Source organism: Carettochelys insculpta, chromosome 5 (genome assembly GCF_033958435.1).
Source record: "Carettochelys insculpta isolate YL-2023 chromosome 5, ASM3395843v1, whole genome shotgun sequence".
In the NCBI taxonomy this organism is placed as follows: Eukaryota; Metazoa; Chordata; order Testudines; family Carettochelyidae; genus Carettochelys; species Carettochelys insculpta.
Window position 1 is genome coordinate 63,534,189 of NC_134141.1, and position 24,991 is coordinate 63,559,179.

At 44.6% G+C, this 24,991-nt stretch overlaps 1 protein-coding gene across 2 annotated transcripts in view; it reads right to left on the reverse strand.

Moving 5' to 3' along the window:
• CAMK4 (calcium/calmodulin dependent protein kinase IV) overlaps positions 1-24,991 on the reverse strand; it is a 280,889-nt gene that overhangs the window by 53,514 nt on the left and 202,384 nt on the right. For both annotated transcript variants that reach the window (XM_074995233.1, XM_074995232.1), the window contains exon 6: positions 745-835. In XM_074995233.1, coding sequence (XP_074851334.1) covers positions 745-835 — 91 coding nt within the window. The remainder of the gene's footprint in view (positions 1-744; positions 836-24,991) is intronic.

The following is a 24,991-nucleotide window of genomic DNA, read 5'->3' on the forward strand; positions in this document are numbered from 1 at the left end:
GAAAGGCTTCAGGCCTGACTGTCAAAGGTGCTGAGCACCAAAGCCTTCTGCTGATGGCCATGCTGCTGGCAATTAGACCCACAGTAAATAATCTCTGCTCCCAGGTGTGCGACATAAACTCTGCCGATTCAGCAACATGAATTTTGGGCTGTTTTGTTCTGTTGGAGTACAGACTAACACAGCTACCTCGCTGTTACTATTCTGCTGATTCAGGTAATCTTGTAGCTTGGCTGGCCACTGCCCACTTTCTGGCATGCTGCCACCTTTGTCTGGGAATAGCTTCACTAATCTGTGCCATACAAGCTGCTTCTCTCCCCTACAAAATACTCAAAACACTCTTCTTTTGGCTTTTTTTCATTGCTTACCACCACCTTTGCCATCTCATTCGTAGGTCCCAAAATTTGAATATATTCTCTAATTAAAAAGAAACTAAGTGTGTAGCTAGAATTTGACCTCAAGATCATATTGTGATCTTCACCCTTTCCAATCCCATTCTTCCTGTGTTTATCAGGTATTATTCCTAATTTAGACTGTAAATTCCTCAAAACAGAGACCTGTCTTTTTATTTATTGTTAAAGCACAATGCACAGCTGTGCTGCTATATAAAGAATAGGCCTATTCATCCAGATATCACTGCTAAAATAAAATAAAATGGTAGGGGAGAAGAGACACATTACATGTGCATCAGATAAAATAATACTAATATAATGGAAGGATGGGAAGCTTATAGTTAGAGCTGCTCACCGATTTTTAATGGTGCATCTGGTGCTGGTGTTGCATAGAGTAGATTCTCTGGCTTCAAATCACGGTGAACAATCCCATTTGCATGTAGATACTAGAATGGAAAAAAATCAAAGCGTCTAAATCATAACATGGAACAGCCTTTCCCTACCCACTCTAGGTACAGTCTATTGACCAGGAATAATTCAATTAAACACATTTCAAAAAATTGTTTGGAGAACTTCCCATGAGTCCCTTGCATGTAATTTGTCATCTGAACAAGAAACTGAAAGTTGAAGAGACAGAAAGACCACCAAATCTAATTTGTGCAGCAAACTGAAGGATTATAATACTATGCTGCCCTGAAACCTCCAAATTCCATGTGTCTTGCTGGGGTGTGTACATGGCCGGGCAACATGAATTTTGTTGAATAACTGAGCACCCCCAGACACACGGCCAAAAATATTTTTGAGACTTTGCTGTCCATTGCAGACACCTTCTGGTTTTATATTTCGGTTATAAAATCCTTTTGCTAATACCTGCCTTTGGTCTTCATGCTTTGACTCTCTCGGAAACATGGCCGGGGTGCAACTTGAGATTCCTGTTTGCGTCATAAGTTCAGTGTATGATATTTCACTGCCATTCCCCCTGTTGGCAGTGTCTGTGTGGTGAAGAGGAAAGTCAAAAATTCTTTTTTCCTAGATTTTTCTATCCTCTTTCTTCTAACTTTAGCATACAGTCCAGGCCCCTGTATTATTTTCATGGATCACATGCAATGATGGGGGGTGGGACACTCAGTGGAACGCTGGTTGAGAACACAGAAGCCTCGTAGTGCACTGGAAAGCTAAAGACCCTCCGCATCAGCAACTGTCTTTTCTGAAAAAAAACTTTCCTCTCTTCTCTTTCCTCAAGCCTTCCAGGGTCCCTGTATTATTTTCAACAAAGCCAAACATCTTTTTTCCTACACATTTCTAGTCTCTTTCTTCTAACTTTGAGAATGCAGTCAGGGTCCCTGTGTTATAGCCGGTTAAGAATTCAGCTACAGAAGACATTTCTGTATGCTTTTTTGCCATCTGTGTGGATGCCCTACTTTTCCTTCCTTCCTATGGCAAAAATGGATGTTTGCTTAGCACAGGAGGGGAATGAGGAACATGCAGCGTGGGAAGATGATGTTAAAGCCCAGCAAGCGTATCCAGAATGCTACAGGGATAAGGGAACTGTGGGATAGGTTCCCACAATGCACTACTGCAACAGTCGATGTTTGCCAGTTGAGTGCGGCAGCAATGAGTCCACTTTGTGAGGAGCATGTGGGAGATGAGGATGGTCAAATTCGAACTTATAAATTACGGAATTACAAAATCGATATTAACAAATTGAAATTTAACTCGTACTGTAGACGTAGCGTAGGTGAGGACATCATTATGCCCCTGCACGTGGCTGAGAACATGGCTTTGTCTCTATTATGATTTTACGGCAGGATACTTAGCTGTTGTTAATTATCCTGTGGCAGAAACACAGCTTTTTCCAGTGGTGGTGATTTACGCTTAATGAAGAAGCACTTACAGAGTAGCACTGAAGTACATGATGAACAACAATAACTGTAGCAGCATGCAGGGAACATGCCGAAAGAAATCAGAGAAGAGAAGAGAAGAGATGGGCCTAATATGGTGAAAGTCATAGCTGATCTTCATCTAAAGGAAAAGCAAGAAGCAACAGACCCTTAAGGAAATGTCAGGGGCAGGTGGATATTTTTGATTCAGTCTCATGAAATATTACTGCAGGATATGTAAGTAGGGGACGAGACAGCTAAGATAGAGGCAGACTTTCAGCACGACCTTGGCTTCACATGTCCATAGTTTTCTCAAAAGCTGTCACTATTATGGAATGAAAATGGCAAAGCTTCATCTTCTCCCACTTTTTTGGGTGGAAAATTTGGGCAAAATATCTTCAGCTGGTTTTCAGTCTGAATGTGAAATCATAGCTCTCTTGCCACTACTTAGAAATAAATTTTATTTCTGATGACGGGGGGAAAAAAGTCTTCTTCAGCACAAAGACATTGGGCAGCCAGACTTCCACCTTCAGGAAAGCCATTAGCCTCCTCTCTACCAGAGCTACCTGCTGCAAGCAGCTTCCTTAGATTCTGCAGCACATGTAGTTGACTTCCTACCCTCATGATCTGTGACAACTGTCACGCACAGATTGGGTTCCTGGCATACAGTCAGTGCACCCAGGGCCTTCTGAACATGTGCCCTCGCTGCAAAAATTAATCTGTTACTTGGTAAACAAATACCCATAACCTGAACGTCCTCTTGTCTAAACTTAATATTTTTTCTACTAGTGAAACTCCAGTAACTTCAACCAGGGAAAATGACAGGCGCATCTAAGCCCCTGTAACTTCTGTATGTAGTGCAATGTTCACTTTTAATTGTTGACTGGCTACTTGATAGTTACACTCAAGCCTTTTCTATATGTGAAAGTTGCGCCAATTTACTTAACTTTTTTTAAAAACTGGTTTAGTTATATCACACTGCAGTCTCCTTATCTGGGCACACATTTCTGTTTAATGTGCCTCATCAGAAGCAACTTAAGCCCAATACAAGGTGACCATCCGTCCTGTATCGGGTGGGACAGTCCCGTATCCGGGATGCCAAAAATGTGTCCCTCCTTATTTTTTAAAAGGGACTAACTGTCTCATATTGGGCCCTCCCCCTGCTGACCTCTTCTGCCAGCAGCTGCGCAGGCAGAGCTGCTGGCCAGAGAACACTAGGTCACTCCCCTGAGCCTCAGGGAAGTTGGGGGAAACGCCAGTGGCTGCTGCTTCTGCGGCGATCAGGGAGTGCTGGGAGCTGGACCTGCTGCTTTCCCAGGAGCGCCAGTGGCCGCTGCTTCCCTGGGGCTCCTGGAGGGCACCAGCAACTGCTGCTTCCTTCCTGACTCCTGGATTGGTGGAACCAGGAGTCGTCATCCCTCCCCACCACATCTCCCTGTCCCATATTCGGGACAGGGAGATGATATCGCCCCAGCCAAACCACTCACTAATTTAGTTTAATAAGTAAAATTTTTTGTACAGCTCGCACCCCTCACAAAACTGGGATTCTCTGCTCCAGAGAAACAGTCTCTGGATGTTACTGAACCAGACAGCCCTGGCTGGGGGGTGGGGGGGAAGGTCAGCAGTGCCATCCAGGAGGGAGCTGAGTACCAAGGGGCTGGTGGCCCTGTGCAGGGGAGCCCAGCAGGGCTTACACTCCCAGGCTGGAACATTTAAAGCTGGAGAGAGGGCTACAGCCAGCGTTGCAGCCCAGGCTCATCCAGCAGCCCAGTCCGGGGCTGGAGCATATATTGGCAGGGCCAGGACTGTATCCAACAGCCCAGCCAGGGCTTGATCGGGTGTCCCTGGGGTCACGTCTGGGGCCACATCTAGCAGCCCGGCCATGTCTGGGGTTGGGGCCAGATGCTAGAACCAGCATCAGCCCTGCAGGGGCTAGGCTTGCCAGGTAAGCCCATCCCCAGGGCTGGAGGTGGCAGAGGGAGGTTAAAGGCTGGGGGGTGTGCAGGATGCAGAGCAAGTGGCAGGGAGGGGCAACAGGGTGGGGAAGTAGGAGACCTCCCTTCCTTTGGCAAAGTCCCTTTTTCAGGCATGGCCAGGTCACCAAGGTGCAGGATGAGGGAAGTACAACCTGTAGAAATAATGCCTCATTATTGTAGGTCCAAAGATAGTTATTATGAAAGTTGTGCTTTGAATTAAAAGACAGTGACAAGTATATACACACGGTAATTAGTGCACACAGCAAATCCCCTAGCTCTACTTTCTACATATTATGACCTAAAGTGATGAAAAGTTACCATGAAAATAATGACACCAGGGGAGGAACATGGGCTAGTAAAGCCACAAGCCTGATCTGTTCCAGGCTCTTCTGGTGACTCACTCTGTGACCTGGGACTCTTACGATTCATCTCAGTTTCCCCATGTACAGAACAAGGACGATATTTGTGTAATAGGTTTTTCAGTCTGTGGATGAAGACTGCCGTGAGTACATGGTGCTATATACTAGTTTATTATTGGATTTGCTCTCTACAATTCAAAGAGCTATTCAACGGCTAAGCGAATAGTCCTGCTTGCCGTCTTCTAATTTTCAGTAAATGGTTCTAGACTGTAAAAGAAGGTTATTTTCTGTTTGCAGCTTCATTACTCTCTGTTCACCGCCACAAATTGCTAAATAAAAATGTTATTTACCTCACAACGTTGTATTTCCATAGCAACATTACTGTCACATAAGCAGTAAAGACCTGTAGCATTTGTGCACTTAAGGACGTGATTTACTTGTCAAGTGACAGCAATTAGTCTCTTCAGAGATGCGTTACAATAAACAAGAAGAGGATGAATTAGTAATTTAGCAGTGAAAGGAAGCAACACAAAAACAACAATGCAAGATCATGAAAAGGGTATTAGATCAGTGAAAAGGTCTTTTGGAGCACACACACGGGCTTACAATGTATCAAAGTTATACTGACAATCATTTGCACAAACTGAAAAACAAAGCCTAACCTACTCGCTTGGAAGGTATGCAGAAGAGGATCTGAAAAGACTGAGTGCTTGTACTTTAAAAACCCCCATCCACACGTGTTAAAGTGTAGATCAGGTATGGAAGGAGCAGGGCCAAGAGCTGAAGGGGTGAGGCTAAAGGCAGTCAGCTCTCAGCACTGCCTGGACTGTGGCACTGCTTCCCCCACTCCACTCCCTCATGGCTGCATGTAGCCAGAGCAGCACTGCTGCTGCATTTCAAAGGGGACCAGGGACAACTCCCCTCTGTGCCCCGCTGCTTGCAGGCCTGTGCACAGGGGCTGGGACATTGAACAAAGACTTCACACCCTCAAGAAATTCCATACAAGGAAAGAGGGAAAAAAAGTATGGTCTTCAGTTGGCTTTACAGGCTGCTTCCCCACCCCAACAGGAGAGAACAACACATCTGGAAACAAAAGAATGTTAACTACAGGGATGGGGAAGAAATGCTGGACCCAGGTTAGAAAAGACATTTCTGACCTGAGAAAGACTTTACCTGCAACGACAATTAGGGTGAGAAATTATAATTGGTAACAACCTCTCAGTGTATTAGGCTTAGGTGGCATATTTTGTTTTATTTGGCTTTGTAATTTACTGTGATCTGTCTGCTATCACTTGCAACCACTTAAATCTTACTTTTTATACTTAATAACATTATTTTTGTTTATCAAAAAACGCAAACACAGTGAAAATGATTGTTACCTGAGAGGGGGAAGGACAACAGTTGCTTCTCTCTTTCTTTTTCATTGATAAAGGGGGTGAATATGTGATAAGTTTACTCTGTATTAAGTGTAACAGAGTGAGAGGGATTTATATGGGGTTCTGGTCCCACGGGAACTATGCACCTGTGTGCTGTGTCAAGTCCCTTTGACCGAGCCTTTCCAGAGCTGAGTGGATCTCAGTGTCTGTGTTGCTCTGCTGTGGACTATGATTTCAACTCAATCGTTGCTGGGGGAAGACCAGAGGTTCTGGCTCAGCAGAACATGGCTGTTGATGCTCCAGAGGGTAAGCAGGTGGGCTCACTGGTATTTTCAGCACATCAAATGATAGTCTCAAGGGGATCTCTGTGATCAAACCCATCACAAAAAAAACTTGATATGAGCAAGGAGGTGGATGTGCAAAGAATGACTTTGCAGTGTTTCAAGTATTCATACATAGTATGGGCAGAGAGAAGCATGAGCCCTGCCCCATCTCTTTTCTCAGTCAAGCTGTCTTCTTCTTCCCCTATTTCCCAATGGACTTGTCTGAAAAGGAGGAGATATCTTGGCTTGTTGAGATTAGCAAAAATGAGAGGTCACTGAAAGGCCTTGGGGTGCAAACAAAATAAGATGTCAACCTGAGTCAGACAGAGGTGTGCTCAGTCAGTTTCACCAGTGCAAGTGGCCTGTGATACTTTCAATGGGCCAGGCTTTGCAGAGGGTTGCGACACTTGCAAATGCACCATTTTAATAACCAAACATTACGTCAGATCCTGTAAGCGGAAGAATTCCTACTTTTCAGGAACTGCAGTCACCAAGCAGTGCACACGCCTCAGAAAGAAAAGCAAACCAAAAACCATGCAGAAATCAACTAGAAGTAAAAGGGACCATTTAATTGCGTGAGCTGATTGAAATGCACGTGAATGGTGACAATAATGTGTGAGAGATGGAGTATAATACACATCCCAGACTGAAGGGGTCCATGAGAACCAGTGACCACTGAAGATATTAAACAGCCTTTGCCCATTGGATCGATACTCAGGGAGCTGAATCCTCCCCATTAGCAAGTAAAGAAGCACCAGTGCAACTACCCAGTGACCACCTCAATCACCTGTCAGTTGTGGGAACACCAGTTGTGACTCATCTTTCTCCTCCAAATAAAAGAATTTTAGCCGAGTCTATGTTGCTACCGATCCATTGGCTTTACTCCGTCTGCTCTCCCAGCCCTGTCCTGCTCCCACATCCGATGTGCACTGCTACAGAATGTACCGTATCAGCAAACCAAACCCATGTGCACAGGGCAACCCCTTGCATTGCCTCATTAGTGCCTATATACACCTCCCCCCCCCAGTAATGCAACTGCAATGGTTCTGCTGCACTGTGACCCTTGCTCACTAGCCCAGCTGTAGTAGGACCTGCCCTACAGGGAGCTCAGCACACTCCAGGCACACAGTAGGTTAGTCCAGTATAATTTTATATAATCTCACGAGTCCCGGAGTAAGTGTATTTTAGGGAGGTTGAAGTGTCACCGGTTATCCGGTACAGCCTGAAGGGTCTCCACAGCCACTCCCCTCCCTCCCCACCTGTTTAATCAGTTAGCTACTTAAACCTGGTGTTTAACCTGTTAACCAGTTAAACAGGATTTAACACAGCTAGTGCACTTTAGGATTCACAGAGTTTAGCAGGTTATTGTTGGTTGTTGAACTCTGATATGCTCAGCACTCTATAAAACACAAATAAAACAGTCCTTTATCCCATCTATTCTATAAAATATATACAGGCTTTCTCCTAGGTTTTATTCGAGCAACACATCATGCCAACCTATGACTGGCGCATACTCATGTGTCCTTAAAGGTGACCGACAAAGAAAAAAATATTGGTCTTCTGCTCTGCTCCCCATATTTGCTTCTCTGCGCATCCAGAAAGCTTCTTTTTCCCCTCAAAAATTCAGGTCTCATCTAGCTTGAAAGATCTGATGACTAGAGGATGAGTGAAATTCTGATGACATCATAAGTATCATGAGCCTGAAAGCTAAGAAACTAGCATTTTTAGTTACAGTTTAAAACTCAGGTTTTGCTTATTTGTATTGGCATCTACTTCCCATTACTGCTTATCAAACATTGTGGAGAAAGACTGGGGTCATGCAGGTCTTCTCCATAGGGCCCTGGCACCTATGGAGCCATCCCAGCATCTCTGAGTGGTGGGACCAACTCATCATGGGTGACTGGAACAATGCACGCAGGCTGCAGAACTTCACCATGACCAAGCAGAAGTTCCTGAAGCTCTATAGCTGGCTTGCCCCTGCACTCTGACACCAGGACACCTACATGCGGCCTGCTCTCTCTTTTGAGAAGTGGGTTGCTGCAGTGGTGTGGAAGCTGGCCACCCCAGACAACTGCCGGTCTATGGGACATCAGTTTGGGGTGAGCAAGGCAACCATTGAGGCTAGAGGGGGCCGGGCACATCCTGTCACATACCCACGAGTGCGTGCGCTGTCTATATTGCGCACATTGTCAAGGCCATCAATGACATGCTGCTCTGAAGGGTCATCCATGTGGGGACCTGAATGCAGCCGTCGCAGGATTCCCCAACTGCTTTGTTGTCCTGCATGGGACTTATATTGCCATCTGCGCCCCAGCCCACAGAGTGGGCCAGTTCCTAAATCTGAAGGGCTACCCTCTGTAGTTCTGCAGGCCCTGTTCGACCATAATGGATGATTTATGGACATCTGTGTGGGCTGGTCTAGTATGTTCCGGCACTTCAGCCTCTGCCAGAGGATGGAGGAGGGGACCTACATCCCCCAATGTGAGTTTCCAGCTGGGGACATCACCTTCTCCTGTGCACGGTGGTGGATGCGGCCTACCCCCTGCAGCCCTGGCACATGAGACCTTACAATGGCCACACAGACCCCACCCAGGAGTGCTGATAGGGTGGAGGGCTGCAAACCAGAGAGGCCACAGGAGCCCCTCCCGCCCCAGGCTCAGGGTCCACATCGAGAGTGGGATGGGGCTGGAACCACAGGGAAGTAGGGGCTCAGGAGGGGTGTAGTGGGCTTGGGCTCAGCAAGTGGGATGTGGCAGTGGGGGGATAGCAGGAGTACAGCAAGGGGGCGGGAGTCTGGGCCAGCTGGTCAGTGACAGCCTGGGTGAGGGTGTGCAGTGCTTCCACCACCTCATTCCATGCCTCCCACCACCAGGCCAGGTTGGCGCACTCCAGCGCCAGTCACTGCTCCAGTATGGCATTCTGCCAGTGGAGGGTGGCTGTATAGACAGCAGCCTCCTTGTCCTGCCTACAGCAATATACTCTCTGGCCACAGGCCCACCCAGGTACTGATGGTGGGGGTGCCCTGGCCCTCTCCTTCACCACTGGTGGTCTCCTTGGCTCCACAGACTGGACGAGGCTCACCTGGCCCTTGAATGGCACAGCTGTAAGGTTGGAAGGGGAGAGAGTCAGTCCCTCAGCCCATCCCCAAAGGCTGTGCCCACCACCTCCTGCAGGCAGCAGCCCCTCTGCCTGACAGCCCAGTGGCCCTGGGTGATCCCGGGCACTGCGGGGTCACTGCATGGGTGGGGCATGTTCTGGGTGTGGTCCGGCTCTCCATCCCCCCATGCATGAGGCTCATGATGTTGCCCATGAGTGTGGGCGCTGAGTGTCACCTGCAGCCATTGCTGCAAACTGGGAGGCACAGCATTCCAGGACGTGAGCAGACTGGGGCAGGCGGCCATGTGCCTGGCCCCCTTCCAGCTGTGGCAAACGCGGTTGCCACCTCCCCACACCCTGAGGCGTGCACTCTGCCAGGTACCTACTGGAGGGTCCCTTGCCAAGGTCCAGTGACACCCTACTGGGTGTTGCCCAGCTGGATGACTGTGAGAGCATGAGTGTGATGAGGTCCCCATTGTTGCTTGAGTCCTCCCAGGGCAGCTCTGGCTCTATGTCCAGCAGGGTAGTCCGGCTGGAAGGTGCTGGCTGCATCTCTGCCTTCACTTCAGGGTGCAGCTCGTCTGCTGCAGTGTTGAGGACCATGGGTGTCGGGGAGGTGTCCTGGGGCCCGAAGAGCCTGCATAGCTCCTAGTAGGCCCTGCAGTTGGTGGGTGCTGCTCCTGAACACCTGACTGCATCCCGGGCCCGGGCGTAGCCCTGCCTCAGCTCTTTCGCCTTTGAGCGCACTTGCTCCTGGCTCTGGGCAGGGTGTCCCAAGGCAGCCTAGTCGGTGGCCAGCTGGGCAAAGGTGGGGGCATTCTGCTGCTTGCGGGATGTCTCCAGGAGGACCTCTTCATCCTGCCATAGTCTGAGGTCCCAGAGATCTGGTTCTGTCCATGACAGAGCCCTTTTCTGAGTGCCTCAGGTGGGTGCCTGTGACCCCTCGGCTGCCTCTTGAGGGGTGTCCGTGGGGATTGTGGGGCTGAGTTGGATCTGCGCTTCAGGGGTGGGTATGAGGGCCTGGAGCTCTGAGACTTGTCACCTTGCTGCCACCATGCTCTCAGCTTCCTGCCACAGGGTCTCTGGGGCTCCCTGTGCCTTAAAGGCCACTGGACGCAGGGAGCACAGAACTCTGCTAGCGCTGGCCTGGGCATCTCCACATGCCAGCTGGCTAGTGCCATGGAGGACTCCTCTTTTGAAAGAAGGGCCCGCGGAGTGTCTACACGTGCTTTCTTTCAAAAGGCGGCACTCCTCCTGATCCGGGACCAGAAGAGCGCCTCCAAAAGAAGTGTCATGTTCTTTTGATTTACTTTTGAAAGAATGTGTTTTGTGTGTAGTTGCTCCATGGGATCTCTCAGCCCCAGAGTTTGAAAGAGAGTCATTTTTACAGCCTCTGTTTTGCTACAGAATATTTTTAGGACTTTCACATGGAAGCTATTATGAAATCAAGGCTGCAGGATATGGGAGAGTGGAATAAAAATGACGAGTTCCAGTTCAGTTCTAGATCTCCATAGCTAAAAATGCTACTAAAGCTTTGAATTTTTTAAGAAAAAATTAAAGGAAATTTCCTTTGCTCTGATTTCAGGGATGTCTAGACTTGTAATTAAGTTTTTTTCTATGGTTCTAACAAAAGTGTGTCATTGTGTAATGAAAGCAACTGCACAGTAATTTAGTTTAATTACAGGTATATAATATTTGATGGGCATATGTGTAATTGATAGTGCCCCTGGAACAGCTAGGAGAAAGTTTAAATAACCTTTTCAAGAACCTTCCAGGATGGAAAGCGCCCATTCATTAAGTGAAAAAAAAAACCCACACTTTTTTCTAGTCCCTCATTTTTTGTTGGTCATATTATTCTGATCTTTTTTTATGTAACCAGTTAATGTCTCTGAAATGGCAAAACAAGATTCCAGGTGCTTCTGCCTAAAACACTATCCTAAATAAATCACACAATATAGAGAAACACAAGTGCTTATCTTTCAAAATACATTTTCTGGAGTACATGCTTCCATACTAAAACTAAATTTCAAAAATCTTTTCAAGTAGTGAACAGAAGAGTACGGCGTGTTCAATAAATAAGATCTCAGGTGTGTGAGGGAATAGGAAAAACTCATGGCTAGAGAAAGGTCCTCTAAAACCAAACTGTGTATGAGATGACTTAATATTTGTATAGTAACACAGTAATAATAAGCACTTTGCTGTCTGGTATGAGGGCAAGATTTTTCACTTGAAGCTCTTACCTTGGGCAAATTAATTAATCTCTCTATACCTCATTGTTCCCATCCATAAAACTGGAGTGATGCTTACTTTTGTAAACTGTTTTTATTTTTAGGGATGAGCTGCAGGATGTGTACAATGCTATCTAATAAATCATTACATTTGTACTTCTCCCACTGAAGTCAATGCAAAACTCCCATTATAATCAATGGAACCAGGGACTTTAGGTCATTTTTTGAAATAAAAGTAGTATGTTAAATATAAAAGCTTTGGTTCTGGGATCCTTGTGTGAATCAGACTGCAAATAACTTGGAAGGCAGGATTGGGCCCAATATTTTGCAATGTCTGTGCTTTGGGGGAAAAAGAATAATCTGTCATATGAGGACTATAGAAAAATGTGTATACTGGATTGTTTTACTAAGCGTACTAACAATTATTTATTTAGGTGTATAAACACTGACTTGATGAAACATCTTAGTCTTTTTATTCTTTCTGAATTCAGAAAAATAAATGAAAAGCTGCACACTGATACATGTGCGTAATCTCAGAGGACGTGTCTATACTTACTGGGAGATTGACACGCTGGTGGTCAATCATACAGAATTTGATTTTGTGCATCTGGTGAAGACATGGCAAAATCAATCTCTTTGGGCTTGGCTGTTGACCCCCGTACACCCCATCATCATATGGAGAAAGGGACGTGGATGCGAGACTATAGAGGCTAGGTCTGTACTAGGGAAATAACTCAATTCTGATACGTCAATTCTAGCTACACAAATGCCAGAGCTAGAATTGTGTATCTGAAATTGACTTATTTCCCTAATACAGACTTACCCAGAAATAAAGAAGTTGTTGTATTTGGGGTTAGCAAATGGTGCTTTTACGAATTCTTACTTTTTTCTTTCTCCGGTGCGGAAAAGGTAACTGACAACATTATTGTAACAGGCCCACCTTTTCCTATAAGACACTGACTCTGGTGAAGTTGAAGCAATGAGACTACATCAATAACTGGCAAATAACATGTACACCATAACTTTCACTATTTTATTTTCCCCCTATACCAATGCAATTTGTCTGTAGGAGATGTCTGCAGGCTCAAGGCTTTTTTTTGATCAATTCAGGAAATACGAGCAATTCTGAAGTGTCATGGAGTTCATTTAACATGGTTTGGAATTTTACATGTGGTTAAAACTGACATGGTTATTTAGGAAGCTAGCATGTTAATTAAACTTCATAGTACATTCTTGGCACAAATCACTCTCATTCATAGGAATATGGGATACATAAAAAAACCCCAAAAAACAAAAACAAAAACAAACAAAAAATCCAGAATCAGGACCTAAGACTGTTTGTTGTACAGCAGAGCCACCGCCAAAAATCTCCAGCAATCTCATTCGTTTTTAGCAAATCCAATTTAATTGAATTGAAGATTTAATTAATGTTCATGTCATTTTATGCATTCCATACAGCTGATTTAATTTATGAAAATAGTGAATCTGAGTACTACAAGAAAGTGCAAAGTAATGCAACAGCAAGGCTCACAAACCAAAAGCTGTGCTTATTTTCTGCTTGTCCATCACATTTCGCACCTTTAAATAACTCTAAATAGAAATTCAGAATCAAAAAATTTGATTTATCCACCACAAGAAATTTAGATGGTAACTGACACAATTCTTTAAATGAGGAAACAAAACACTGGTTTTACCCTTAAACATTAACCGCAAAAGAACACTTTCCTAAATAATATTTAAAGCTATGTTATTTTTTTCTTTATCAATAGCGGTGAAATACTTCAATACCTAATATCCAACTAGATTTTTTTTTTTTTTTTACTTTACTGGAGCGTAAAGCAGAAGTGTTATCTTGCTCTTGAATCAGATATGGCTTTATGCAAAAGGATGAAATGCAAAGTTCTACTACAGTATTTAGTCATTATGTGACATGCACAAGTGCTAGCAAGAGACTGCCCTAATCCTAGCCACCTGATGTGTAAGGATTACAAAAGGTTAAATAACCTTGTGGCACACAACAGAGGCCATTGGACTAAACCTGTGGTTACTACTATATCTCCTGCCAGGCAATATATCCCTAACCAACTCACTTCAGCATTACCATTCTTGAAAAAAACAAAAAACAAAAACCCAGTACGGTCTGCTAACGTTCTTTCTCTTCTCATAACAGATCCCCCCCCTCCACGCCATTCCCCATCCTGTCCCAGTTTGAACAAATGCACGCTCATTATGAAGAGAGCGTGAAAAGACTGGGATCATTAGCAAAGGAGATGAGTGAGAAAGAAAATGATAAAAATAGGTATAGAAAATAATGAGTGGGAATGTCTGTCCTCCCCATCTCCCAGCAGAAGCAGCAGGTGATGTGCAATGAAACTGAAAAGTGGCACACTCAGTACTAATAAAAGGAAATGCTTTCCCCACACAATATATAACTAGAATGGAACTCATTGTCAGGGATGCCCTTGAGGGCAAGAATTTTGTAAGATTCAAAGAGTGATTGGATACTTAGATAGATAATAAGAATAGCCTGAGTTATAACAGTTAATGGAAACAGAGTTTTTAAGGCATTAAATCAGGGCCAACACCAGGTGTTTTGCTGGACAGACTGGGAAAGGTGTTCAGTGATACAGCTGCCTCAGAGTGGCTGGGCAACCAATCAACCAGCCCATCAGACTGGCAGAGAGACGCAGCAATCTACTGCCTGCCCCCTGCAACGTGGTGCTTGGCATTACTGTCCTCCTCACCTGCCCCTAAACCCCACTCTGCATAAACCCTTGTGTTTGGCATATAAGCCAATTTTTAACTAGTGACGCTAAGAATCAGACTTCCCAGGAGGCAGATTACCCTGCTCTAGGTTTCTTCAATTTTCTCTCTACTGGGTTGCTCCTACCTACTGTGGTTCTCTTGCATCTCCCATTGAAGCATCTAGTGGAGTGGTCACTGCACTGTCAGAGCCAGGACGCTGGACTGGATGGACCGCAGCTGTGATAAAGTCTGGGGATTCCTGTGTGCTGTGTGTTATGTTACTTGTGTAAATCACTGAATAGTAGGGAAAACAGCAAAGAATCCATAGACTTCATTCTCCTAAACTGGTCCTGAGCACCTTACTCAGGCAAAACACCAACTGAATTCGGGATTTGAATTCACTTACTTCTATCCCATGTCTGCTACAGAGACAGGTCTAATTCTCAGAGCAAGTGAGAGGAGCCCGAGGGATTGCAAGGCTGCCTCGGGGGCACTCTGCCTCTCACTCACAAGTTGCCTCCAGCGTGCTGCAGCATTAGGGGCTGTGAACAGGCGGCACAGGACTGCCTGCATGGGTCCTGCACCACCCCCACTCTGGGTGAATTTCCCAGGAGGCCATTCTATACCCTTTGCAATGCTGAAACAATACAAAATGGCACCATCTGAAGAGGAATTCTATCTCTAATTTTGGAAAATTTAATTTGCAGGTGACTTTTTCAGAGAACTAAAATTGTTTAAAAAAATCAAACGCAAACAGTGACTTAAAATAGAAACATTTAGTCACTATTAGCTATAGCTGCCTATAGTACTCCAGGTGTAACACTATACAACCACAGCAATATGCCTGCACATTAGAGTGGATATTTACCACATAATGCCCAAGTGGGCTTTGTGCAGGGGACTAAATGGCTGTGTGGCTTGGGGGTAGGGATAGCTCAGTGGTTAGAGCATTGGCCTTGTAAATCCAGAATTGTGAGCTCAGTCCTTCAGGGGGCCTTTCAAGGCTCTATGGCAGGTTAGATGTTAAAAAAATCTGTCAGGGATGGCGATAGGTCCTGCTGTGAGTGGAGGGGGCTGAACAACCTCTTGGGGTCCCTTCCTGCTCTATAAGGTATGTTTTTGAATTGAACTCTCAGCCCATGAGTAGGGCACAATGCAGCTGCACTGACACTAGAAAATAACTTGTCTGGAGGGCTCAAAGACTCTGGGCTGCAAAGTGTTGACCTAGAAGCCTCTCCCAAGACCCACCCACCACCAGCCTATTTAGAGTTGACTGAGTCCCACTTCATAATTCCCCTTTCAGAAACGTCACTTGAGCTTTCTCCTTTTGCAGAGGCCACGGCTCAGGTCCACTGCATGAGGAGCAATTTCACCTATATTGATTTTCATGCACAATGAACATCAGCAACCCCAGCACGAGTGCCAAGACAGGCATGCAAAACAATTTTTGTCAGCATGTGAGGCAGGAGCTAAGCTCTGCCCTGCCTCCCTCATGCAGCCAGGAATTTGCTCAAGGCCAGGCTGCCTATGGATTAACAAAAGACCAGCTAATGTTACCAACCACCACCTAAACGGTAAAGCTCTGCCTCTTAGGTTATTTATTAATGAAGCTGTTGTAAGTGGGACTATTAGAGACTTTAAAAAGTATCACTGGCACCAGGACTGTATGTAGAGGTCAAAAGGTCAGATTTTGGCACTCTGACCCTTGTACTATTGCAATACACTGCAGTTTTGTGATCTGACACAGTTCAAAAATGAAGACTGTACGCTCATGCTTGAAAGCACCTTAATTTGGGAGAAATCAGGAGTGGAAATCCTGACATTAGATGTGGTTGATAATGCTGCATAACTGTAGTGGGATGATAAATGGCTTGGAGCCAGACCTACACCGCAGTTAACGATGACTGTGGTAGGGCAGCTGTCAGTTTTCCTCTATAAAGAGAAGAATTTTCAAGAGACCTAGGATTCCACAGTTCTAATGATGCTTCTGACACTGAGCTCCTCTGTGGCTTTGGAAAGTCACATCACTTCTCTTATTCTGTTTTCCCATTCGGAATGGTGTTGGAAGGCTTAACTGATGCTTGTACCATAAAAAGCACTCTCTCTGTTCTAAGCTGTATCATTGTTTTGTTCTACTTAATTTTTATTCCCACATTTTTTTTTGTTTTTGGCCATATAAAACCAGGGCTGCTAGCTAATTAAGTCAAATATATAATGGTGCAAAAAGTCATTAACTTACAGATACCCAAAATATTTGAGATAAATTAGAAACATAATTATCTTAAGAACAGACTTGAGGAGCTATCTGTTTGAGGAATGATTATATTTAGTGCCAGTAAGTTAAACAGCAGAGCAGCTTCATGGGAGTCCTCATTTGCTGGTACAATTTACAGTAAGCCTAATGCTACGGTAGCCAGTGCCTGAGGCTAGTTCAGGTATGAGCAGTCTCCAGTATTAGGATGCCAGAAAGCTGATGGAAAGCCATTTATGATCTCCTGACCCCAAGAGCATAGAGCACCATTCTGGAATATATGGGGACCTGACCTCAGTGTTTGCCAGATCATCAAGTGATACATCAAACAGTCAGCGGAGACATGGGTGATGGGTGATCTAAAACAGTAAATTTTAACTTCTGGTAAAATACTGCTTAATTTTATTTGTCTTACTCTAAGCCATATACAACATCTTAAACATATTTATACTTTTCTGTCTTTTTTCTAAAAGAGGTTTCCACAGTTAAATATATATACTTATGCTGCATGTTCTCCAACATCTTGATCAGCATCTGGGAAGAAGGAGACATGCCCAAAGACTTTAAGGATGCAACAATCATCTCGCTCTTCAAGAACAAGGGCAACAAAGCTGACTGTGGAAATTACCAGGGCATCTCCCTTCTCTCTACTGCTGGGAAGATCTTAGCTCAAGTCATCCTCAACCGTCTAATCACCAGAATCTCAGAGGAGAACGTACCAGAGGCACAGTGTGGTTTTTGCCCAGGCCGCAGCACCATTGACATGACCTTTGTTGTTTGTCAGGTCCAGGAAAAGTGCATAGAGTAGAACTTGGATCTGTACGCTATCTTTATAGACCTGACCAAGGCGTTTGACACCGTCAACAGAGAAGCCCTGTGGATTACCCTGTCAAAACTTGGCTGCCTGACAAGATTCATTAACCTCATATGCCTGTTCCACGATGACATGACTGGCTCTGTTATTTCAAATGGTGAGTCCTCAGACCCATTTGAGATATCCAATGGTGTGAAGCAAGGGACCTGGACCATGGAGTCTACATAAAATACAGACTTGATGGTCACTGTTGACCTTCGTCGTCTGAATGCTAAAACCAAGACGCTTGAGAGGCTTGTCCTTGAAGCCTTTTTGCTGATGACTGTGCACATATGGCACACAAGGAATCTGATCTCCAGCTCGTCGTCAACAAGTTTGCTGATGCCACTCACCTCTTTGGTTTGGCCATCAGCCTAGGAAAGACTGAGGTACTGTTTCAACCTGCTCCAGGATCTGCTGTTCTCCCCGCTTCAACCTTTATTGAAGGAACAGAGTTAGAAACAGTAGAGGAGTTTAAGTACCTTGGCAGTGCAATAGACAACGATGGCACCCTTGACAAAGCAATCAAGGCCAGAATCTGCCAGGTCAGCCGGGTACTAGGACATTTGAGAGCACGAGTGTTGAATCAGCACAATATCTGACAGTCCACTAAACTGAAAGTGTACAAGGCTGTAGTCCTGACCAGTCTCCTGTATGGCTGTGAAACCTGGACCTTGTACAGAAAACATATAAAACTGCTGGAGTGCTTCCACACACGCAGCCTGAGGTCAATACTGCACATTCGATGGCAGGACAGAGTTACGAACCTGGAAGTCCTGGACAGAGCATGAACCACGAGCATCGAAGCCATGATTCTGAAAGCTCAGCTTTGCTGACAGGGCACGTCATACGAATGGAAGAGTCAAGAATCGCTAAGCAGCTCCTCTACAGTGAACTCTCCCAGGGCAAAAGGAATCAAGGTAGGCCTCGCAAGAGATATAAAGACTGTGTGAAGGCCAACATTGCTCATGCTGGTTTAAAACCAGATCAGCTAGAGCAGCATGCAAAAGACCAAACAGGCTGGCGTGCTTTCATACGACACGCATATGACAACTTTGAAGAGCAGCGACATGTACGCCTTTTTGATGCTCGTGAGAGGAAGAAAGCAACAGCAGCAGCCACACCAACAGAGCCAGGACAATTCCCTTGCCCCCACTGTGAACGCCCAGGCTGTTCAAAGCTTGGAGTCCTCAGCCACATGCGAGTCCACAACCGATGAGCCTGTGCAAGCTCAAGACATCATCATTGGACACAACGGACTACCTACATATGTTCTAAGCTTACATATGCATGAATATATATGTCATAGTCCATATTGTATAGTTAGGAGAATAAAGCTGTGTTGTTCTGCAGACAGACGTCTGAAAATACAAAGAGAGCATTGTTTGTCCTCAATATAACTGCAAGACGCTATTTATTCTGTAACTATGGTGCTTCCATGACCACAGCTGTATGCAGAACATCTCCAAATATAACAAATCAGGTACACATTTTACAATGCTAGATGATGTGTAACTATTTTCAGGTATCAGAGAGATAGCTGTGTTAGTCCGTATCTTCAAGAACAAGAAGTCCTGTGGCACCTTATAGACTAAGTAGTATTTTGGAGCATAAGCTTTCATGGGCAAAGACGCGCTTCATCAGGTGAACGAGTGAGGGTATTTAAAGAGTGGGGTCCCAGTAAAAGGGAGGGCCAGAGCTGACAAGGTCTATTCAGCAAGGTGGAAATGGCCCATTATCAATAGTATGTATCAAAAGAGGAAAAAACAAGTCAGATCAGACAGAGGGATGTGGCCCATTGTCAGTATCTAATGGGGAGCTATTAACACCCAGGGCAGAGAAACTTTTTATAAGGGTCCAGCCACTTCCAGTCTCTGTTTATCCCTGGTTGATGGAGTCAAACTTGCAAATGAATTGCAGCTCAGAGATTTCTCTCTCCATTTGATTTTTGAAATTTCTTTGTTTTAGGACTGCTACTTTTAAACCTGTTACTGAGTGTCCAGGGAGCATGAAGTGCTCACCCACAGGTTTCTGTACATTACCGTTCCTGATCACTGATTTATGTCTATTTATTCTTTTATGGAGAGACTGTTCAGTTTGGCCAATGTAAACTGCGGTGGGGCATTGCTAGCACATGATGGCATATATTATATTAGTAGATGTGCAGGTAAAGGAGCCCCTGATGGTATGGTTTATATTAGGTCCTGTGATGATATCACTGGTGTAGATACGTGAGCAGGGTTGGCAGCGAGATTTGTTGCTAGGATTGGTTCCAGGTTTAGAGTTACTGTGCTGTGATATATACTTGCTGGTGAGGATTTGTTTAAGGTTGGCAGGCTGTTTGTAGGCAAGGACAGGCCTGCCTCCCCAGGTCTGTGAGAGTGAAGGATCATTGTTCAGGATGGGTTGCGTATCACTGATGATGCAGTGGAGAGGCCTTTGGTACAGGCTGTATGTGATGGTCAGTGGTGTTCTCTTATTTTCCTTGCGAGGACTGTCTTGTAGCAGGTGGCTTCTGGGTACCCATCTGGCTCTGTCAATCTGTTTCCTCACTTCCTTAGGTGGGTAGTGCAGTTTGAGGAAAGCTTGGTAAAGGTCTTATAGATGTTTGTCTCTGTCTGATGGATCAGAGCAAATATGGTTGTTCCTTCGTGCCTGGCTGTATACAATGGACTGTGTAGCGTGCCCTGGATGGAAGCTGGAGGCATGTAGATAAGCATAGCAGTTCATGGGTTTTCAGTATAGGGTGGTATTTATGTGACCATCGCTTATCTGCACAGAAGTGTCCAGAAAGTGGATCTCTTGTGTGGACTGGTCCAGGCTGAAGTTGATGGTGGGGTGGAAACTGTTGAAATTACGATGGGACTCTTCAAGAGCCTCCTTCAGGGTAATGAGCCAACGGCATACGACTGCATTTCTCTTGCTAATCTGTGAAATCTTCCTGTACTACACATATAAAATAAGTCTATTATTTTAACATATTATTGTACCTAATGAATATTTATAATTCAGAATTTAAATTCCCATTTAGGTATAAACAATGCACAGATGTTGTTTTGCACCGATTGTCTTCGATTCTAATGTTTGGCCTGCAAATAACTGTATCACGTTTAAGCCCAATATAGTAGACCCTCGATTTATGCGAGGGTTCCTTTCCCATGCACCCTCATGTAAACCAAATTACACGTAAGTCAGCTTTTTCCCCGGCAAAACACACGCTCTTCAGCCGGGAAAGGAGCAGGAACACCCGAAGCTAGTTTTCCAAGGTAAATCCTGCATTTATGGGGGCAGTTCGGGAGGGTTAAGCCTGGTGGTGGGTTGGAGCCATGGGAGGGGGACAGGGGTGTTAAACCTGGGGTGAGTTAGGGCTGCAGGGGGAGTGGGGGTGGCAATTTAGCTGGAGCCACATCAGGGGCAGCAGCTGAACCAGGGCTGGGGAGATTCAGCTACAGCTATGTGTGGTGGGGAGGGGAGGCATTGAGCTAGAGACACATGCGGAGGTAGTGAGCTGAAGCTGTGCTCGGGTGGTGGTCTGGGGTGAAGGGAGTTTGAACTGGGACCTGGGGGGTTAAGCTGGAGACATACATGAGGGCTGGTAAGCCAGGGCTGGGCGTGGGGGGTGAGCCAGAGCCCTGTGTGGGTGGTGAGTGGGGCCACGGGTTGGGGGGATTAAACCAGGGCCAGGTGGAGAGCAGGATTTTGAGTTACACTTAACTCGTGTTAATGCAGGTTAAGCACAACACAAACTCATGCATTTCGAGGGTTTCCTGTATTGATCTTGCAGAAATAGCATAAGGAAGAAAGCCTAGTCCGTATTATATATTTTAAAATACATTTAATTTTTCTTAACATTTCCTTTGGGTGCTTGTTACAGACTTATTGCACACTACAACTGGACTTCTCAAATACCGCTATAAATGGGATACCCTGCAAAGCCAAGACTGACAAAGTGTTGCAAATTTTTTTCTCTGAGGGTGTGCTCACTCCTTGCCATGCATATCCCCAGAGATGCTCTAAATTGCACTAGATCTTAACAGGCTTTGGGGAGAACCAACCGTGATTAGGTGGGGTACAACAAATTCTGGCCTCATTCCCCAGGCACACCCATATACTGAAGGCTGCAAAGCAGACACTTAGCTGTTCTGGCAGCTGTACTGTGCTCAAAGAATGCCTTAGACAGGGGTATTTCCTGTATGCTTGACCTTTGGGTTATATAAATGGGCTTCAGAAGTTAAAATGTATCTAGCACTTGGTCTACCCATGGCTACTGTACACACTCTTCTCCTGGAACAAATAATCTGCTTGGACAGTAGTTTAGGATCCTAACACAAGCTAAAATGTGGCATAAAATAGACTCATATTCTGAGGAGACCCTAAAAGCCAGAATTTGTCTGCAAATGATTACATGGATCCCCCCTTTTTGTCATTAGTCTGTAATATGAACTGTTACAAAGGAAAAGAATCTAACCATAAAAATAATCTGTGGCCAAAAATATGAATTAGAGTGATTTAAGAAATGCCAGTCTCCTGGAATGAAGAGGACAGCAGAAAACAGAAGCTATAAGTATCTTTATTATACATGTGACCTGCTCCTGTGACAAAGATCTCTAATGGTGCACGAATAAAAGGGTGTGTTTTCTGGGAGTGAATACTAGATGATTTGTGCAGGCTCCTGAATGCAGCAGAATAAAATCCAAATCACACCAAGTGTTAGGAAATGTGACAGCCTTATTAACGTGCCTGGGTCCCTCTCCAAACCCCAGAAGTATGAGTGCCGCAAGGGTAGAATTGTAAATGGGTAAATGATGAATGGAATATGAAATACAGCCAAGTGAAATACTGAATTTTAAATACGGGTTTTCCCTAGAGCTGTCACTCTGTTAAATTTTATAAAATTAAGACATTTTTTCTCTGTAGAACTAGCAACATATGAATGTAGCATGTCTAATTTTTACTGAAGTCCTCCTTCTATGTTAAGTGCTGTAGCCCTGAGTTTTAAGCAGCAGTACTCATTTTGGGAAAAAAAAAAAAAAAAAGATAAAGATATACTATTAATTTCTAGAGTTCAGAAAGCCTAAAGACACAGTGCCCCTTTCCTGGAATCTGATTAAAAGCACTGTATTACTTGCCCCATAATCCATCTAACCCAGTACTTTACCCCCTTCTGTGTCACATTTGGACACTTCTTTTCCTGATGTCCACTCATGTCTCTATTTAATTTCAGGGTATTAATTATTATGGTTTACATTTTAAAGGAGCCTAAGAGAGAGTTCCTGATTTTCACTGACACGCAATAGGATTTGATTGCTGATTCACTGAGGCTTCTTTTTAGAATGCCAGTTTGTAACCTTAAGAGCAATCTTATAAAAGGTATTTTGCAGAGAATATAACAACTTGCTAGTTAATAAGCCTTAAATGTTAACATTTACTTCTTTTACAGAGTCAGAAGGAAAATCCTAATACCGTTTCCCTAGGTTGCCAGATTATAAATTCAACTGTATGTCAGAGTAAAGAGTTTGCCAGGCTGGGGAGGATGGTGTGGGGGCTGGGTATGAGGGGGATGGCAAACAGCGCTTACCTGAGGTCCCTCACAGTAGCACATGTGGCTCTATGTCCGCTGCTGCTCCCAGGCACTCTCGGGGCGGCAGGGAAAAGCCCCCAACAGAGCACATCACAGCGCCGCTATTCTCTTAGCTGCAGGTGAGGGGGAGGGGAAGTGCGCAGAGCCACTTCCTCCTTTGTACTATGTGTGCGCCTGGATTAGGGACACCTGGAGTATAGAGCTTCAAGTGTATTTGACATCTGTAAGACGATAAGTAAAATAGCGCTCCAGGCTTTACCAAACCTGCAACCTCTGGAGACTATTTTTTGCAGGACAGCAGTGATACTTTTGTGATGAACTAATACACTCGGGACCGGTTCTTTTGGCAGTGATAGCGGGGAGCTGCAAAACAGGCTGTTTCTCTGTCTTTTCACGATTCTGTAGTCAAAGAACCTCTTTATGGCCAGAGAGTCTGACACTTGAAACAAGTTTGAATGTAAGCGGGGAGATTTATGGTACATGACTATGTGTAAGTGGTGAGAGGCAAGGGATCAGTACTGCATATGAGGACATGGCTACTAGTTTGGGTCATTTTAAGTATTGCCATTATTAAAATATCTCACCAGGCATAAATAATACACACACCCAACTTTGTAAGGGCAAGATACTCGGTTATTTCATAAGGTCTCTTTAGATGTCATGCCAGACAGTCAGGCACATACTGCCAGGGCACCATGAGGGTTGAAAATTTATTGAAGGGACATAAGAACTGTGCCTAGAAGGAACCTCCTTGGTCAGCAAGTCCAGTTCTCTGCTATCCCAGGCAACCCCATCTCTATTTCGGGGACAGAATTAGGACTGCATCCTTTCCAGGTTCTCATGGTATAAGCAAAAGGCTTGAACAGTTGGCAGTGGGCAGAGTGACATTTTTGCCTAGCAATTTTTTTCATGTGAAAAGGTCATGAACGTACAGTATGGTCTTCCCTGATTGTTTGAGGGTTGATGGGAAATACAGGAGTATAGCCCATCATGGAAGAGCTTGACATTCTCATGAAAGTAGAGGTGGTATTATATCTTCAACAAAAGCTTTTTACTCAAAATACTACACTAAACACAGAGTGATCTCCTTCCCTAGGTCTCTGAAATCAGTGGCTAAACTCAAGGTTTTCACAAAAGACTATTAAACAGTCTCAGAGGGGTAACCATATTAGTCTGTAGCGTCAGAAATAACAGGTAGTCCTGTTGCACCCTAAAGACTGTGATTTATTAATTATGTAATGAGCCTTCATGTGTCTGCATGTCCCTCCTGCTCCTTGTAGTTCTGCTTTCACTCTCTTCCTTATTATAGTATCATTTACACTAATTTTCCAGTCAGAGAGTATTCTGACCTAGGCGGAATCTGAATTGTGTGTGCAAAATATTAATATTGAAATACTCGTATCTCAAATCCTTTCAGGCCTTCTTTATACAGCGCACACAAGCAAAAAAGCCCATTTTCCCCTTTACAGATCATACTGAAACAAAACAGAAAAATTATTACCAGCCTAAAGAGTACTAATGGGAAAAAAAAATTAAATTAAATTAAAAAAATATGGTAGCTTGAAAAGTTTAAGCAACGTAGGTATTTTTCCTTAATATCACTGTTCGAGAAAACACTCTGCACTATCTCCCTCTTTATTCTACAGTATGATTCTACAACTACGTAAAATATAAAACCATTAGCTCTATGAACATGCAAACTGACACTGAAGAAAAAGAAATACTCATGAACAATTTAGCCAGAGAACAAAAAGCTTGGCAACTTCAGAAACTGCAATCATTTAAATCCTATGGGCAACCATGCAGGCTTATTAAAGCAGTGAATCGGGGCGAAATTATCTTCTACGAGACACAACGCACAGCTCTCAGAGCCAGACCGTGCAAAGGAGATCTGCAAGATCTTAGGTTCACTGCTTTTAGTCTGCAGTGAATTT